This window comes from Equus caballus, chromosome 21 (genome assembly GCF_041296265.1).
Source record: "Equus caballus isolate H_3958 breed thoroughbred chromosome 21, TB-T2T, whole genome shotgun sequence".
Lineage (NCBI taxonomy): Eukaryota > Metazoa > Chordata > Mammalia > Perissodactyla > Equidae > Equus > Equus caballus.
This window is the reverse complement of record NC_091704.1, coordinates 25,161,058-25,179,335: the sequence shown is the minus strand read 5'-3', so window position 1 is coordinate 25,179,335 and position 18,278 is coordinate 25,161,058. Positions and strand designations below refer to the sequence as shown.

At 36.4% G+C, this 18,278-nt stretch overlaps 1 protein-coding gene across 2 annotated transcripts in view; it reads left to right on the top strand.

Moving 5' to 3' along the window:
• IPO11 (importin 11) overlaps positions 1-18,278 on the top strand; it is a 230,143-nt gene that overhangs the window by 133,014 nt on the left and 78,851 nt on the right. For both annotated transcript variants that reach the window (XM_001493727.7, XM_005604232.4), the window contains exon 27: positions 18,097-18,218. In XM_001493727.7, the coding sequence (XP_001493777.1) occupies positions 18,097-18,218 (122 nt within the window). The remainder of the gene's footprint in view (positions 1-18,096; positions 18,219-18,278) is intronic.

Sequence of the window (18,278 nt, the reverse complement as noted above, 5' to 3'; positions counted from 1 at the left end):
GATATCTTTGCTAGATAGCGTATTCTTGGCTGAAGATTTTTATCTTTTAAAGTTTTGAATATGTCATTCTATTCTCTCCTGGCCTGTAAGGTTTCTGCAGAGAAATCTGCTGAATGTCTGTTAGGGGTTCCTTTGTAGGTTATTTTCTTCTGCTTTGCTGCCCTGAGTGTTCTTTCTTTGTCATTCACTTTTGCCAGTTTTACTGCTGTATGCCTTGCAGTAGGTCTTTTTACATTGACAAATCTAGATCTGAAAGCTTCCTCCACACACATTTCCCTTTCATTCCCTAGATTTGGGAAATTCTGTGCTATTATTTCTTTGAGCATGCTTTCTGCTCCATCCTCCTTCCCTTCACCTTCTTAAATACGTATAATTCTTATGTTGCATTTCCTCATTGAGTTGTATATGTCTCAGAACTTTCTTCATTTATTTTTAGTCTCAGTTCTCTCTCCTCCTCTGTCTGGAGCACTTCAAGATGTCTATCTTCAATTATGCTGATTTGCTCCTCTATGGTGTCTACTCGAGCATTCAGGGAATCTGTATTTTGTTTTATCTCTTCCATTCTGTCTTTTCTCTAGTGTTTCTGATTGATTCTTCTTTATAGTTTCGATCTCTTTTGTGAAGTAGCTCTTGAACTTGTTGAATTGTTTGTGTATATTCTCTTTTACGTATATTCTCCTTTACCTCACTGAGTTTTTTGATGATAGCTATTTTGAATTCATCATCATTTAGTTTACTTATTTCTGCTTCCTCAGGACTGAATTCTGGTTATTTATTGTTTTCCCTCTGTTCTGGAGATTTGATGAATTGCCTGATGGTGGAAGAACGGGGTTTTCCCATTGTGATATTATTCAGTTGCAGTTACAGCCTAATGCCACTGGATGGGGGTTGAGAGCTATATATTCTGAGCCTTCCGCCTTCAGGCAGGATGGTTTGGTGCAGTGTGGGTCAGAAGAGGGGTGCTTTCTCCTGCGTGCAGTCCCTGGTTTCCTTATCAGCTCTCACTGTCTGGTCTCCTGGGGTCTTGGCTTGATGAGGTCACCCTGCACAAAAGCTTTTACTCTGTTAGAGTGCTTCCCCCTAGGCTGCAAGGGCCCAAGGGAGTCCTGGGTGATCCTGTGGATGCGCGACCCTTGCACCGCTCCTTCCCTCACAGAGCCTTTGAGGCTGTGATCTCAGTCTTTAGGGGAAGGAGCAAATTCTCTTATCCCGTTCCAGCTCCTCTGAGGGGGACTCCAGCCTCTCCGCCCTCTGTCGTGTGGCTGCCGTGAGTCTCCACGGATTCCTGTGCTATTAGGGTATTTTCTGTTGGAATATGGTTGCTCCTTTTTGTTGTATGTTGGAGGGGAGAGTGTCCCGGGCAAGCTCACTCTGCCATGATGCTGACGTCACTCATGATGTATGATCTTTTTAATGTATTGTTGTATTCGATTTGCTAGTATTTTGTTGAGGATATTTACATAAATGTTCATCAGTGATAGTGGCCTGTAATGTTTTTGTGTTGTCCTTGTCTGGTTTTCTTATCAGGATGATGCTGGCTTCGTAGAATGAGTTATGAAGCTTCCCCTCCTCTTCCATTTTCTGGAATAGTTTGATAAGGATAGGTGTTAAGTCTCCTTTGATTGGTTGGTAGAATGCACCAGAGAAGCTGTCTGGTCCTGGACTTTTATTTTTTGGGAGGTTTTTGATTGCTGTTTTGATCTCCTTATTGGTGATTTGTCTATTCAAATTCTCCATTTCTTCTTGATTTAGTTTTGAAAGGTTGTATACTTCTAAGAATTTTCCCTTTTTTCTAGATGAACCAGTTTGTTGGCATATAGCTTTTCATAGCATTCTCTTATAATCTTTTGTATTTCTGAGGTCTCCATTGTAATTTCTCCTCTTTTGTTTCATTTCTGATTTTATTTCTTTGAGCCTTCTCTTTTTCTTGGTGAGTCTAATTAAAGGTGTGTCAATTTTGTTCTTTTCAGAGAGCCAGCTCTTAGTTACGTTGATTTTTTTCTATTTTTTTTAGCCTCTGTTTTATTTACTCCTACTCTGATTTTTATTATTTCCTCCCTTCTGCTGATTTTGGGCTTGCTTTATTCTTCTTTTTCTGCTTCCTTTAGGTATACCACTTGTCTGGAAAACTATTTCTCCTTCCATTCTGAATGATAACTTCGCTGGGTAGAGTATTTTTGGCTGTAGGATTTTTTCTTTCATATTTTAATTATAGTGCGTCTTGGTCTGGACCTTTTTGGTTCATCTTGTTTGGTACTCTCTGTTGCTTCCTGTAGCTCATTGTCTGTTTCCTTCATTAGGTTAGGATAGTTTTCAGCGATTATTTCTTTGAATGGATTCTCTTCCCCATTGTTTCTTTCTTCTCCTTCTGGGACAGGTACAATATGGATGTTAGTGCATTTGATGTTGTCTCAGACGTCCCTTAGACTGTCCTCATTCTTTTTAACTCTTTTTTTGTTGTTTCTGTTCAACTTGGGTGATTTAGTCTTTCACCCACCTCACTGATCCATTTTTCTGTATCATCTACCCTGCTATTGATTCCCCTGATAAGTTTTTCATTTCCATTATTTTATTCTTCAGTTCTGATTGGTTCTTTTTTATATTTTCCAGTCCTTTGTTGAAGTCCTCACTGTAGTTTTCTGTGTTCCTCCCAAGATCAGTGAGCATCCTTATGACTTAGCTTGTACTCTTTATCATGTATCTTGTTTATCTCTGTTTTGTTTAGTTCTTTTTCTGGTTATTTGTCCTTTGCTTATTTGGAACATATGCCTTTGTCTCCTCATGTTGCATGTATCTGTGTATTTCTATCTCTGTTTTAGGTAGGTCAGCTCCATTTCCTGGTCTTGGAGAGGTGGCCTTCTGTAAGAGATGCCTTATGAGGCCAAGCAGTGTGCTTCCCTCTCATCACCAGTTTCAAATGTTCCAGGACTGTCCCCTCTATGGGTTACTTGTGTTATTCTCTTGTGTCAGGGTTGTTCTTACTGCAGGTGCACAGGAAGGCTAGTCTCTGCCCCTGGGTGCCTGAGTGTAAGGTTCAGCTGTGTGTGGCTGCTGTGGTCCCTTCAGTCACTTTATTGGATGAAGGGAGCCCCAGCACAGTTGCATGCAAGGTCTAGTAGGACATTCCTGCTGTGGTTTTTCTGTTAAGTCGTTAGGCCTCCAATGTGGCTGGTTGCAAGGGTCAGGGCTTGCAATTGCTGCAGGCCTCTGACCTGCAAGGCAGTTGTCAGCTCTCTCAGTAGTTCAGCTAGGTGGGGGCAGCCCTAGGTGTGGCAGTACTCTGTTGTTTCAGGCGTTGAAAGGTATGGCAGATCCCCTGTATGGCTGTCTGAGAAGCACAAGTCTGCTGCAGCTGACAAGTCCCACCTCCACATGCTTACACACCTTGTCTACACAGTCCTGCCCTTTGCGCCCGCCCTCTCAACTGAAGTGGACCCACTCCATCCACTCAGAGGCCCCACACAATCTGCCAACACAGGCCAACCCCTCACATACATCCTGCCACACAAAGGTGGACTTGCTCATCCTGCTGCAGAGGTCCCAAACACCCTGCCTGTGCAGGGTCACACGTTGCCTGAGGGCTTACTGTTGTTGGGTAGGGCCAGTCCATTAGGTGGGCTCCCTGCTCTGGCTGAGCTGGATTAAATCATTTCTCTAGTGGGCAGGTCAAACTCTTGCACCAGCAGGACAAGGGAAGAACTCCAATGGTGTCTGCCAGTGTTTGTGTCAGCCTCCCTGTACTAGGTCACAGGAATAACTGCTGCCAATGTCTCGGTCCCTGGGAAGGTATTCACAACTGTCTCCTGCCTCCCTGAGATGTCCCCAGAGCCCATCAAATGAGTCTCTTTTCACAAAAGGACTGCACACCTTTTTTTCTGATGATTTTGTGTTGCTTTCCAAATCAGGTGAATTTGTGCATGGGGACTTTAAGAGCAGGCTTTTCTTTCTCTTATGTTCGGTAGCTTTTCTCGGGGCATTCCCCGTTGTTCTTAATAGCCAGCAAAGCTGGATATTATGACACTCATCTTGGTTGTGGTGAGTTGAAAAGCTGCCTATAATGGCAAAAGTCTCCTGCTCAGATCCCCGCTCCTCCAGGGAAACCTTCATACCTCCAGATTGCTCTCGGATGTGAAGTGCTGTGGCTAGAATGTGGCTTTTATCTCTCCAGAAAGGTACTTCTGCTTCTTCCACCTGAGTTGGCACTATCCCTTGTTGTGGGGGTTCTTTTTGTCCAGGTTCTGTTTTTCTCTCCGGTAATTGTTCCAAGGGTAGTTGTAAATTTGTGGTGTCTGTGGGAGGAGGTGAGTACAGAGTCCTCCTTCGCCACCATTATCCCAGCAAACCTCCTACTGTTCTACTTTCTGTGTCTATGTTTTTGACTAAGTACCTAATATAAATGGAATCATACAGTATTTCTCTTTTTATGGTGTGTCACTTAGCAAAATGTCCTGAAGTTTCATCCATGTTGTAGCATATAGAATTTCCTTCCTTTTTAAGGCTGAGTACATTCTATTGTACATAAATACCACATTTTGCTTATCTGTTCATCAGTCAACAGACACTTGGGTTGCGTCCACATTTTAGCTACTGTAAATAAAACTGCTATGAATATGAGTGTGCAAATATCTCTTCAAGTCCCTGCTTTCAGTTCTTTCGGATATATATCCAGAAGTCAAATAGCTGGATCACATGGTAAATTCTATTTTTAATTTTTGAGTAACCACCATACTGTTTTCCACATCAGCTGCACCATTTTACATTCCTGCCCATAGTGCACAGCAGCTCCAATTTCTCCACATTCTTGCCAACTCTTATTTTCTGTTTTTTTTTTTTTTTTATAGTGTCCACTCTAATTGGCATGAGGTCATATCTCTTTGTAGTTTTGATATGCATTTCCCTAATGACTAGTGGTGTTGAGGATCTTTTCATGTGCTCATTGACTACTTGTGTATCATCTTTGGAGAAATATCTATTCATGTCCTTAACCCATTTTTGAATTGGGTTATTTTTCTCTGGTTGAGTTTTAGGAGTTATTTATGTATTCTAAGTATTAATCCCTTATCAGACATATGGTTTGTGAATATTTTCTCCTATTCTGTGGATTGCCTTTTATTATATTGACAGTACCTTTTTATGTACAAAATTTTTTAATTTTTAAGAAGTCCAATTTCTTTTTTAATTGCCTGTGCCTTTGCTGCTATATTTAAGAAATCATTGCCAAATCCAATGTCATGAAGCTTTTATACTACTTTTTGGTCTAGTTTTATGGTTTTAGGTTTTACATTTACGCCTTTGATCCATTTTGAGTTGGTTTTTGTATATGATGTGAAGTGAGGGTCTAGCTTTATTCTTTTGCATGTGGTGGATATTGAGTTTTTCCAGCACTTTTGTTGAAAAAACTGTCCTTTCCCCATTGAATGGTCTTGGCACCCTTGTCAAAAATCATTTGACCATATGTACAAGGGTTTATTTCTGGCTCTTTATTCTATCCTGTTGTTCTATACGTCTGTCTTTACGTGATCATCACGTTGTTTTGATCACTAAAGCTTTGAAAGTGTTGAAATCAGGAAGCGTGAGTCCTCTGCCTTTTTTCCTCTTTTTTCACTCTGTTTCAGCTATTCAGGATCCCTTGAGATTCCATATGAATTTTGGAATGAGTTTTTCTATGTCTGCAAAAAAATGTTATTGGGATTTTGATAGAGATTGCATTGAATCTGTAAGTTGCTTTGGGTAGTATTAACGTCTTAACAATTTTAAATCTTCCCATCCATGAATATGGGATGTGTGTCCATTTATTTATGTCTTATTTAATTTCCTGCAGCAATGTTTTATATTTTTCATTTTACAAGTCTTTCACCTTCTTGGTTAAGTTAATTCCTAGGTATTTATTCTTTTTGATGCTATTGTAATGGAATTGGTTTTGTAATTTCTTTTTCAGATTGCTCATTGTTCTTGTATAGAAATGCAACTCATTTTTGTGTGTTGACTTTGTATCCTGTTACTTTGCTGAATTCATTTATCAGTTCTAATGGTTTGTGGAATCTTTGGGACTTTCTACGTGTAAGATCATATCATCTGTAAACAGAGATAATTTAACTTCTTCCTTTCATATTTGGATGCCTTTTATTTCTTTTTCTTGCGTAATTATTCTGGCTAGAGCTTTCAGTACCGTGTTGAATAGAAGTGAAGAAAGTGGGCATCCTTGCCTTTTTCCTGATCTTAGAGGATAAGATCTTTCTAGTCTTTTGCCATTCAATATGATGTTCATTGTGGGGTATTTTTGCTGAGGAAGATTCATCCTGAGCTAACATCTGTTGCCAGTCTTCCTCTTTTTGCTTGAGTAAGATTAGCCCTGGGCTAACATCTGTGCCAGTCTTCCTCTGCTTTGTATATGGGTCACTGCACAGCATGGCTGCCAACAAGTGATGTAGGTCCACCCCTGGGAACTGAACCCAGGCTGCTGAAGCAGAGCACACTGAACTTAAGAACTAGGCCACAGAGCTTGCCCCCATGTGGGCTTTTCATTTATGGCTTTTTATTAGGTTGATGTATTTTCTATTTGCAGTTTTTTCACTGTTTTTTTCGAGGAAGAGTGTTGAATTTTGTCCAGTGTTTCTTCTGCATCAATTGAGACAATCATGTGTTTTTCATCCTTTATTCTGTTAATGTGATGGTCACCTTGATCAATTTTCATATGTTAAATGATCCTTCTGTTCGAGGAATAAATCTCACTTGGTCATAGTGTATAATCTTTTTAATATGTTGCTGAATTCTATTTACTAGTATTAATTAAAAATTTTAAAATATTGAAGTAAGTCCCGCTAATTAGAAAATAGTATAATAACAACCTTGATAAATGCTGTAGTTAATAGTATAAGTTCTATGCAACAGTTTATCATTCTAGGTTTTATAAACAAATCTTTGGAATATAGAAGAGTACAATGAAGATATATTAGTAATAAATTGCAATGTAGAACATCTGATATGTTGAAGAATTTAGAACAGTCTGGAACAGCTGTTGAAACTGTAAGATTCAATGCAAAGTAAAACAAAGTAATCTTTATTTTTCGAATGAAAAATACTTCATTGTTTCAACAAAAATATAGTGGTTATTGCTTATGGTATAAAATTTGGATGCACAGGTGCTCTAGAATTGTATCATTTAAAGTTGAAATTCTAAATACATTTCAGCAGAATGTCAGTCATGTTCCTTTAATGTTTCTGGCAATGTAAAGAATTGCAACAATCACTGAGAAAAAATTAAGGGAACATCATTAATTCACATTAAATAATAAAGTGATTGAAATAGTTTTTTGCTGTCAAAGTGAACAGAAGCATTTGGAAAAGTGCTACTGGCATTTTTTTGAATTATATCTATTATGCAGTTTTAGTAGAGTATCTTAAGACATGAAATATTTAGTAAAAGTTTCAAAAAATTAATATTGATGGGACTATTATTACATTCTAGATTTGTTTTCCACCTGTTTGAAAACATTTATTTAGTGAAATGAGAAGACAGGTTTTTGAAATATTTATATGAATTAGTTCAAAGGAGAAATTCACGACTTTGAAGATATTTTATGATATTGATCTCATGTAGCTAGATGAAAGAATAATGAAATAATAAACTTAGAGTTTAAGAAGAATATTTTGATAAGAAACATTTACATGAAAACCTCATTGAATTTTGTATTTGCCATTGTCACTGTAGGGAGAAGGTATATAGTTTCAGTCAAAAGTAAAAATGTCCACATTTTAATTGGTTTCAAGTCACTGAATTAATTATATGCAATTAAAGGATGTAAATCAAGTAATCACAAAACTTTTCTTGATAAGTTTCATGTTTATGATCACACAATAAGCAGCAGAGAGATTTAAATAATGTATCTGAAAATCAGGAATTGAATCATGAAATTGGAAGAATATTAGGGCTACTGTGAGCAACCTTTAAAGCTAGAGCTATGTAAGTAGCTTGGAAGTTGTATCAAGCCTTAAATATGCACTTTAATATAAATTGTGAAATTGGAATAGTTCAGTATTTGAAAAGTAAAGAGTTTTTGGTTTTTTATTTTTTTACTAAATAGAATCATATTTTCTTTTGAGACTAATCCATGTTGTTGCATATAGCAATGGATTGTTCCTTTATATTGCTGAGTAGTATTTCATTGTATGAGTATACCACGGTTTATTTTTATTTATCCATTTACTTGTTAATAGACATTTTAGTCGTTTCCAATTTTTGGCTATAATGCATAAAGCTGCTGTTAACATTCATGTACAAATCTTTGTATGGGCATATGTTTTGGTTTCTTTTCAGTAGATACCTGGTAGTGAAACTATCGGGTCATATGTTTAGTATGTGTTTAAAAAGCTACCAAACTGTTTTTAAAGTGGTTGTGGAATTTACAGTCCCACCATCAATGTGTGTCAGTTTTAGTTGCTCCTTAATCCTCACTAACGCTTGGTATTGTCAGTCTTTTTCATTTTAGCTATTCTAATAGATTTCTAATCGAAATTTCATTGTGGTTTTACATTTTTCTGATTACTAAAGATATTACATATCTTTTTATGTGCTTACTAACGATTTGTGTATTTTCTGTGAAGTGTTTAAAATCTTTTGCCAATTTTTAAAGATTGTTATGTCTTCTTATTGAGTTGTAAGATTTCCTTATGTATTCTAGACTCAAGACTTTGTCAGGTACATGCATTGTGGATGGGTTTTTTTCTAGTCTCCAGCTTGCCTTTTCATTTTCTTATGAGTGTATTTCTAAGACCAGACTCTTTATCAATTTACTAATTTATCAATTTGCTAATTTGTCACTTTTAAAATTTTATGGTTGATGCTTTTTATGTCTGATCTAAGAGATCTTTGCCTACCCCAAGGTCATGAAGAATTTCTCCTAAATTTTCTTCTTAAAATTTTTATATATCATTGTAGCTTTTATGGTCATTCAGTATGAGTTAATTTTTTGTGTATGATGTGAGAGAAGATTCAGTGGTTATAGTCACAGTGATTCATTGTGAGTTAATTTTTTGTGTATGATGGGAGAGAAGATTCAATGGTTATTATATATGTTACATACATATATATAACATACATACATATATAAATACATATATATGCACATATAAATATATGTTTCCATGTTATACGTTATTCTAGCATGATTTATCTAAAAGATTTATCCTTTTCCCATTGAATTTCCTTTGTACTTTTGTCGGAAATCAGTTGACCGTTTAAGTGTGTGTCAGTTTTATGACTCTATTCTGTTTCATTCATCTAAATGTTTACTTTTATCCTGTCACACTTTCTTGGTTAATGTAGCTTTATAATAGGTGTTAAAATCAGATAATGTATAGCCTCCAACTTTAATCTTGTTTAAAGCGGGTTTAGCTATTCTAGGCCCATCACATTTCTATATAAGTTTTTAGAATTGGCCTGCCAATTTCTAACAACAACGAAAAATAGTCCTCTTGGGATGTTGAATGGGATTGTGTTGACCCTGTAGATAAATTTAGGGAGAATTGATATCTTAACAATACTCATTCTTCTAATCCGTGAACATGGATATACATTTACTGAGTTTTTTTTAATGTTCTCAGCAGTGTTTTGTAGGGTTTTTTTGTATATGTCTTCATGTAGTTTGGTAAATTTATCGTGTTTCTAGTTTTTAACACTATTGTAAATGGTATTTTGAGAGTTTGAGTTTTCAGTTGTTCACTGGTGATGAAGTGAAATAAAATTGATTTTTATATATTTACCAAGTATCTTGTGACTTTAGTAAACCTACCAGTAGTTTTACTGTAGATTCCTTAGTAGTTTGTAATATATAATCATGTTATTTGGAAGTTGGGACAGTTTTACTTATTCCTTTCCAATCTGTATGCTTTTGGTCTTTTTGCCTTGTTCTATTGGTTAGGACTCCCAGTATTGTGATGAGTGGAAGTGTTGACATATCAAATCTGTTAGAATTCTACTTAATCCGTTGGAAAGTATTTCAGGTATTTGACCTGAAGTATTTCAGGTAGATTTGACCAAAAAACTGATTGCATATGTAAAATGAAAGACATAAAATTATGAAAAAAGTGGAAGATATTACAGAAATTAAGAAATGTGACATACCATTCAACCGAAGTATTAATTACATGAGAAATTGTGTGTGTATGTGGACTCCCTTTTGATGACAGATGGAAAATATATTGAATTTTTAGGTTCATTGACTTATTGTATCCTGAACTTGGCCAAATGGTGGTCATAAAGCTTGGTTTATTCAAAGTGAAATAAAATTAAACCAAATAATTAAATATAACTTTTAGACAAGCAATTAACATGGCTTTTGGATAAATTTTGTAGACCTTAGAAATGTTATCCTAAACAGTATTTAGAAGGGCAAGAAAAGCTTTGAATGTAATTTCAGTTTTTTAACGGAAGATGAGAGGTGATTCATGACTACGAACATTAAGAAATTACTGAGAGTACAGGTTGCATAGTGACTATAAATGTAGGGAGAAAATTGTTGAATATATTTGATTTTTTTTTTTAAATGTAAAATTTTGACTCAAACTGGAATATTATTCAGCTGGTGTCAGCAGCAGCAAATAAATGATCATACTTACAATTTTTAAATGTCAGCGAATGATTTAGAAATGATTAGTGTGTGTGAAATAAATCAATATTTTTATTTTCAAAACATTGGGTTCTTTTGCAAAGAAATGATCTGGTGATGCCCCCAACATTATTTGTGAACATAGTGACACATCTCTAAGATTTGAGTACAGGAAAGAGTAGTCTTCACTACCTATCAACCCATCATGTTTCTGCATCTCAGTTTTCATGTATTGCAAGAAAACTAGCAATATTTGCTTCATTACATTAGTACATTTGAGGGAGGAATGAAAAGAAAAAGTAAAACTGTGACCTCAGTAGTCACAGTAACTTCCTTCTTTGGTTTTAGCTGACACACTCATTCACAAACTCCTTGAAATTCTTCCCTTCTCTAGGTTCCAGGACACTGTAGGTTAATTTCCCTTTGATTTCCTTCTCGGGTCTCATTTGATGGTTTCTCTTTTTCACTGTCTAGTAGACAGTGAGCATAATCACCAGTTTCTGCTCTTCTCCAGCCACAGTTGCTTCTTTGAGAGAGGCCTACTCTGACCTCTCCTTTACGATTTAATCCAATAGCTTCATCTTAAGGTCTTCTGTCATCTTTGAGCACTCAAATTCTGTGACATTTTCTTCTTATGAGTGTGCATGGTACTTACTGTCTGTATTTCTCTCTCATTTATTCAACTTTCTTTAAATTCAACTTTCAATAAAAGTTTCCTCAGCTTTTATTGCATACAGCTCTTCAACCCTATCCTTCTTTCCTATGGCATTAACTTGTTGAAGAGCCTGGACCAGTTATCCCAGCGAGTTTTGTCTGAGTTCTGTCCTGGTGTTATTTAACCTATTCCTTCATCCCCTGTATCTCTGTAAACCAGCACATTAAATCCATCCTCTCCTCTTCTTCTCCGGTGCTACCGCCACAGCCCAAGTCCTCATCATCTTGTCACTGGAGTGCTACCATAACCTCCAATCTTGTTGGAGTTCCCTCCAGTCCCTTATGCACAAGTCAGCTGAGTGGTCTTTCAGATTAAACTGCAGAATTGCTTACTTGCCTGTCTTCCCCTGCATTCAACTGTGAGCTCCAAGGTCACAAAGCTTGGAGCTGGTGGAGCTGGGGAGATGCACTGTTTTTCTCTTTTCATGGTTTCATGTATCTTCAGGGGATAAGTACTCCAGTTGGTAGTGCAAGTTCTGGAGGCTCGAAAGTCCAAGATCAGGATGCCAGCATGATTGTGTTCTGGTGAATGCCGTTTTCCAGGTTTCAGACTGCTTTCTACTCACTGTGTCCTCACGTGGTGGAAAGGCAGAAATTATTAAAATATTTTGTACTAACATTTATATAGCTTGATAAGCAGTGCTAATAGTATCTATTTGTCTAAAAAATAAAGACTTTAAAAATTTTTTATTTATATTTACTTTTTGATTCTTATTTTAAATTATCTTACCTCAAGTAATTCTTTGTAGCAGCATGAACTGAGTTGTCACCTAGCATAGTATGTATTTGCATACATAGATGTCTGAAAATATAGCTTTAGTTGTTCTTAAACTTTAAAGGAAGTTTGCCTCTGCACTGTCGTCTGCGCAAACATCATCCTTATACCAAAAATAATATACTTTACCTACCCAGGACTGAGTAACTAATGGATGGTTTTTTAGATGCTCTGTGTTTAAAAGTCATCATGTGGAAAATTTTCTGAAATGCTGTTTGCTTGTTATCGCAAATAATCATCATTCAAAAAATATATGAGAAGAATAGGCCACCTCCATTGGACTAAATATCATAATATAGAGAAATAATGACCTGTGGCTGGTACTGCTCCAAGCCCGTTGGCACTATGAAGGATTCAGAAGAGAACCGTATTATTGATTCAGACTTATTTCTGATACTGTATTTAGAGCACAGCTTTTCATGCGACTCTTTCTTATGTTTTCTTTTTTCACTTTTCATTGTGAAGAGGAAATGTTTTTCACACAGGTTTTGACAAAAAGTCAAGCTGTCGTGCTTGAGTCTAGAGACTAGGGGAATGAAGGTGAATGATATGTTATCTAGTTCCAATGGCTACTTTTGACTGTGAGCATAGTTCTGAAGTACCTCAAAAATATGTTCAGGAATTAAGTAGGGCTAGGCAAGTGAGTTCCAGTAAATTCAGATAGCTTTGAAGCAAGCAAGGATTTTGGAGAAGGGTTTGTCTCTTCTAAACACTTGAAAACAGTTGTGAGGTAGTAGAGGAAGCCAAGTTAATTAAGAGTGATTTTATAGCTTTAGGAAAGGAGCTTGGGTTCATTGTAGAAGTCCCCGTTAGAACAGTTCCTCTAAGCTTTTACTGTTTGAAGTCTTTCAGAGTCATTTGTTTGTATTGAATGATGAAAACTTTTTAGACTGATCACCTAAATTAAAGTTTAGAGCCTTGGAGTATTGAAGAATGATATTTTTGCTGTAGGGAAATTTACTGGAAAATGACAGAATTTGCAGGCCCTTTTTTTCTATGGTCTTCCCTTTTCTTCTGAGGGATAGCCTCTCTCGGTATAAACAAGTGCTGTTGAACTCAGGATGGGGAAAAGGGCTTTGGGGATGAGGGCGTTTCACCATTCAGGATCCAGATTTTCATTTAAATCATCTGATTTTAATTTGTATCTTACCTTGCCTTTCCCTGTTCTTCATGTCTTGAGTTGGAGGTTCTCTGATTTCATTTTTCCAGATAGTGTATCTTTGGACTCCTTCAGGAGTGGAGAAGGGGATCTAGAAGGTTCTAAATGTTCCTTATACAGATTTTCAGCCAGTTTTCCTGGTTTGAACTCTGTGCCTCGCCTCTGTCTTCTTTGTGGCCTGATGATGGCAGGATTCTGACGACCGAATCTGCTTGCGTTAGATTGTTATTCCCTGGCAGGCAGTTTGGTTTCATGCTTTTCTGTTCTGCCAAGTCACTTAACATTCTTTCATCCACCTGCCATCTTCCAAAAATTTGTTGCCATCTTTACCCATTGGAGTGTCGCCTCTTTATAATAAGACCCTCTGGGGATGTTTCTTTGCTTTCTATATTTCTTTACTCTCATTTTAGTGGGATTTCTGAGGGAGCCAGCAAATGCATATGTTCAATACTAAAATTGTTTTCGCAGTGTCGGTATGCTTCTAGGGTAGATGACTTGATTATGAAGATGCAATAAGGTGTTTGCAGCTGAGTACTGTGAGTAAAACTGTCTGTCTGTCTCTACAAAACTGACGGAACTCAAGACTTCCTTAAGTATTGCCTTGTTTTCTAGAAACATTGTCATCTTACTCTTTCTGGCAATATCCTTTAATTTAGACTTCATCAATCTGGGGTAGTGGTGTTGAGACATTTTATAACTTACTCTAAATCCTGCGTTGCTTCATCCTAAGAACATACTCTCCTGAAGACCTGCCACTTAGATCATAAGATTTTTCTCTTAATCAGTTGTAGGTGCTTGACTTGAAACAGCACACATCTTTCAAATTCTAGAGAGATTTGAGGGTACTTTTTTGTTTCTGCGTGATGATTCAACTGGTTCATGAAATTTTATGTAAAAATGACATTTTATTTCTTGAATAGCAGTTGGTATGAAGGTTATACTAAGGAGATAACATTTGGAGAGAAAAAGAAAAGATCACCATTTACCTAAACATTTTGTTCTGTTTCAACAGGGGATATAATGCTATAAAATTATTTTATTCTTATAAAAGACATGTTTTAGCTTACATTCTTTAAAGTTATAAAAGTGATGAAATAAACCAGTATGAAATAAAGTTTTTTCTTTCCACGTAAAGTTCGTTCTTTCCACAGTAGTTATTTATTTAATTGGGATCTTCGGCATCATTAGTTTTTATCTGCACTTGCCAGGACAGAATTTGGCAGACATTATTAAAGCTGAGAAATCTTGGGGCTGGCCTCATGGCCAAGTGGTTAAGTTCATGCACTCTGCTTCTACGGCCTGGGGTTTGTCGGTTTGGATCCTGGGCACAGACCTACACACTGCTCATCAAGCCATGCTGTGTGGCATCCCACATAGAAGAACCAGAATGATCTACAACTAGGATATACAACTGTGTACTGGGTCTTTGGGGCAAAAGGAAAAGAAAAGAGGAAGATTAGCAATTAGATGTTAGCTCAGGGCCAATCTTCCTCACCAAAAAGCATACCATAAAAAAAAAAAAGAAATCTCATCATTTTTTTATTATACTGCTTAAGAAATAGTTTGATTTTAGAAATTCTCTGAAAATACTGCAGAATTGTTTTATTGCTTCATGATTTACTATAAATGGTCATCAGTATTTGTTAGAGTTGTCCTCTTTGTTTTTATGACCTTAATGTCTGTCTACCTCAGAGCAACCAAATTGAGTTTTCTCATCTATATGTATGATTTTGTCACTTCCTTGTTTCAAACTTCTTCAGGGTCTTTACATTTAGGATTCAATTTAAATTCAATTAAATTTACGATTAAACTCTCTAATGTGGGTTTGCCTACCATAATCTGATTCTTTACTCCTTTAGCCTCATCTGTTACTCTCCTTTTAGAACTCCATGATCTGGCTATTCACTGCTAGAACATTTTTCAGTTTCTTGAAAACAGCTTTCTCCCTCTTGCTTCAGAGTCCTTGTATACAGGCTATTTCCTCTACCTGGAACACTCCCTCACAGTCTCTCTCATTTCTTTTTGTTGTTGAGGAAGACTCACCCTGAGCTAACATCTGTTGCCAATCTTCCTCTTTAAGGCTTGGGGAATATTAGCCCTGAGCTAAGATCTGTGCCAGTCTTCCTCTACTTTATATTTGGGTCACCACCATAGCGTGGCTGTTGAGTGGTGTAGGTCCGTGCCTGGGATCCGAACCTGTAAACCCAGGCCGCCGAAGGGGAGCACACTGAGCTTAACCACTGCACCACGGGGCCGGGTCCTCTCACATTTCTTTAGTTGATTCCTAATGTCTTTTAATTCTACCTTAAAACATAATCTCCTCTGGGAAACTTTGCCCCAACCCCCGATGCTTTGGTTCGACCTTTCTTAGGAGTTTGTGTAATAATGAGAACTGTGCATTTATCATCAGGGCTGGGACTCAGAGGAGGCAAGTGAGGTGATGAGGGTGAGTGCCTATGTGCCAGATCCAGCCTGCTGCTTGTTTTTGTAAAGTCTGTGAGTTAAGAATGTTTTTTATATTTTTAATGGTTGAAAAAATCAAAATAATAGTAATATTTTGTGACACGTGAAAGTTATATGACGTTTCATATTAGAATACATCCATGCCCATTTGTTTACATATTGTTTATGACTGATTTTGGGACTTGAGTAGTTGCAACTGAGATCATATGGCCCACAAAGCCTTAAATATTGACTGTCTGGCCCTTTACGGAAAAAATGTTAATATCTCAATTTCTAATTGCTTGTTTAATTAAAGTCCCCGCAAACTCACTTTGTTATATGCTGTTGTTAAATATTTTTATAATAAAGGAAATAAATATGTTATAAATAAAATTAGACTGTAGAGCTATCAGTTTTTGTTGACTGCATCTTTATTTCAACCAAATCTATTACTATAGCTTCAGTTGTATATATTACATTTTAATAACTTGATATTTGCTTTTATAATGGTTATGATTTGTTATTTAAATCTTGGTTACTAGATATTAATTGCAGTAAATCTATAGAACATCTGTACAATTTGTTTCCATATTAAATATGGATTGAAGATGCCGTAGTATAAATCAGAAGTTACCAAACTGTCTTGGTTCATGGTGTCTTTAATGTGTTAGTAATATTTTCACAGTGCTCCTAAGCCAAAAGAAGTATAAATATCTAACAGTTCCTTTTACTCAGTAGTTAGGTCCAAACAACTTAATGTGTAGTTGTCCTAATAACTTAGTAGCTTTGAAAAATAATACACAAAAATCTAAAGAAAGAATAATTTTATTCTTAAATAACCACAGTTACTGACTAATAGAATATGTATACTTAATTGAGCACTAACCAAATTCTCAAGCTTAGGAATCAGGTTGGACACCTCCACTTTCATTTTCTCTTCTACCTTAATTTTGGGGTAGTACTTTGTAAAGATAGGAAGTCATTGAAAGGAGCGTAATGAAACTGAGAACTATCTTGAGCTAGTAGTTCTTGAAGTACCTGATAAATGTCTCTGTGTTTCTCAATAATTTTAAATATTCTGTGAGTTCACTGTGGCATCTTAGGACACAGCACACAATTTGGGAAACTCAAGTATAAATAATTGTCTTGAACTAAGAAGTGTTTCTTGGACTTTATTATTTTAAAAAAATGTGTTGAACCGTTTCTTGGAAAAGATGTGGGAAACTAAGGTTGATTTTATGTTATCAAAATCCATGAGGTAGCGATTTTGATATTAAATGCATTTTTTAGAATGTACTAGAAGTGGAGAAGTGTTTGTAAGCGTATCCTGCCGTCCACTTTCAATCTACATGATCAGTACACTTGATTATGTCTTACTTGATAGATTCTAACTTGAGCAGTTCGAGTTCTTAAAAAAAATAGAACTAGTAGTGTGTGTGTGTGTGTGTGTGTGTGTGTGTGTAGAGAGAGAGAGAGAGAGAGTGTGTATATACACACACATATATACACAGAAAGAGAGAGATTTTAAGTACTTGGCTCACATGATTGTAGGGACTGGCAAGTTCTAATTTTATAGGGCAGGCTGAAAACTCAGGAATTCTGTGTTACGGTTTTGAAGCAGGATTTCTTCTTTTCTGGGAAACCTTAGTTTTTGCTCCTAAGGCTTTCACGTGATTGAGTGAAGCCCAACCCACATTATCTAGGGTTATCTCCTTTACTTAGTCAACTCATCGTAGATGTTAATCATGTCTACGAAATACTTTCACAGCAGCATCTAGACTAGTATTTGATCAAACAACTGTACACCTTAGCCTAGCTGAGTTGACAGGTAAAATTAACCATTACACTAAGCAATCCCATGTCATGTTATTTTTAATGTAACATATAAATGTCCTGGGAAATGATTCATTTGTTTTCCTTTGAAATTCTGCAGGTTGAGGTTGCAATCTATCATTTCCTCTGCAAGTAGCAACAAATCAGTCCAGCAAATTATACTCTAAGCATTGAACTCTAATCATCCAACTGAATAAACTATAACCTAAGTACAAGTTGACAGTTTTGAAAAATGCGTGTACTTTTAGTGTACTGGGAAGAATGTGTTGGATTGGTGATTTATTAAATGAAATTATTAAAATCACTCGTTGGCTACATACTGGTTTTGATCAAGTCTACTTAGCTCTTGGAATTAATTGGCTGTCAAGATTATTTAGTTACTTTCTGGTTTTACGCAAATTATTCTTTTCCAGCTTAAGGCCTACCCCAAATTGTGGTCTTCCAGTTCTGTGGTTTGCTGGAATTGAACTTTAACCATGCCTTATGAGTTTTTAGCCTGTAACACTACTTATCCATAAGTAAATAGTATTTCAAATATTTTGAGATGCCTCCTCGTCTTTTTTCAGATGGACCAGCTTTTGGGAAATATGATTGAAATGTGGGTTGATCGCATGGACAACATTACCCAGCCTGAAAGGAGAAAACTTTCAGCTTTGGCTTTGCTTTCTCTTCTACCATCTGATAATAGGTGAGGAAATGTTTTCTTAAAATTTGTTTCTTTAAAGCATCAAAATATGAGCTCTGTTTT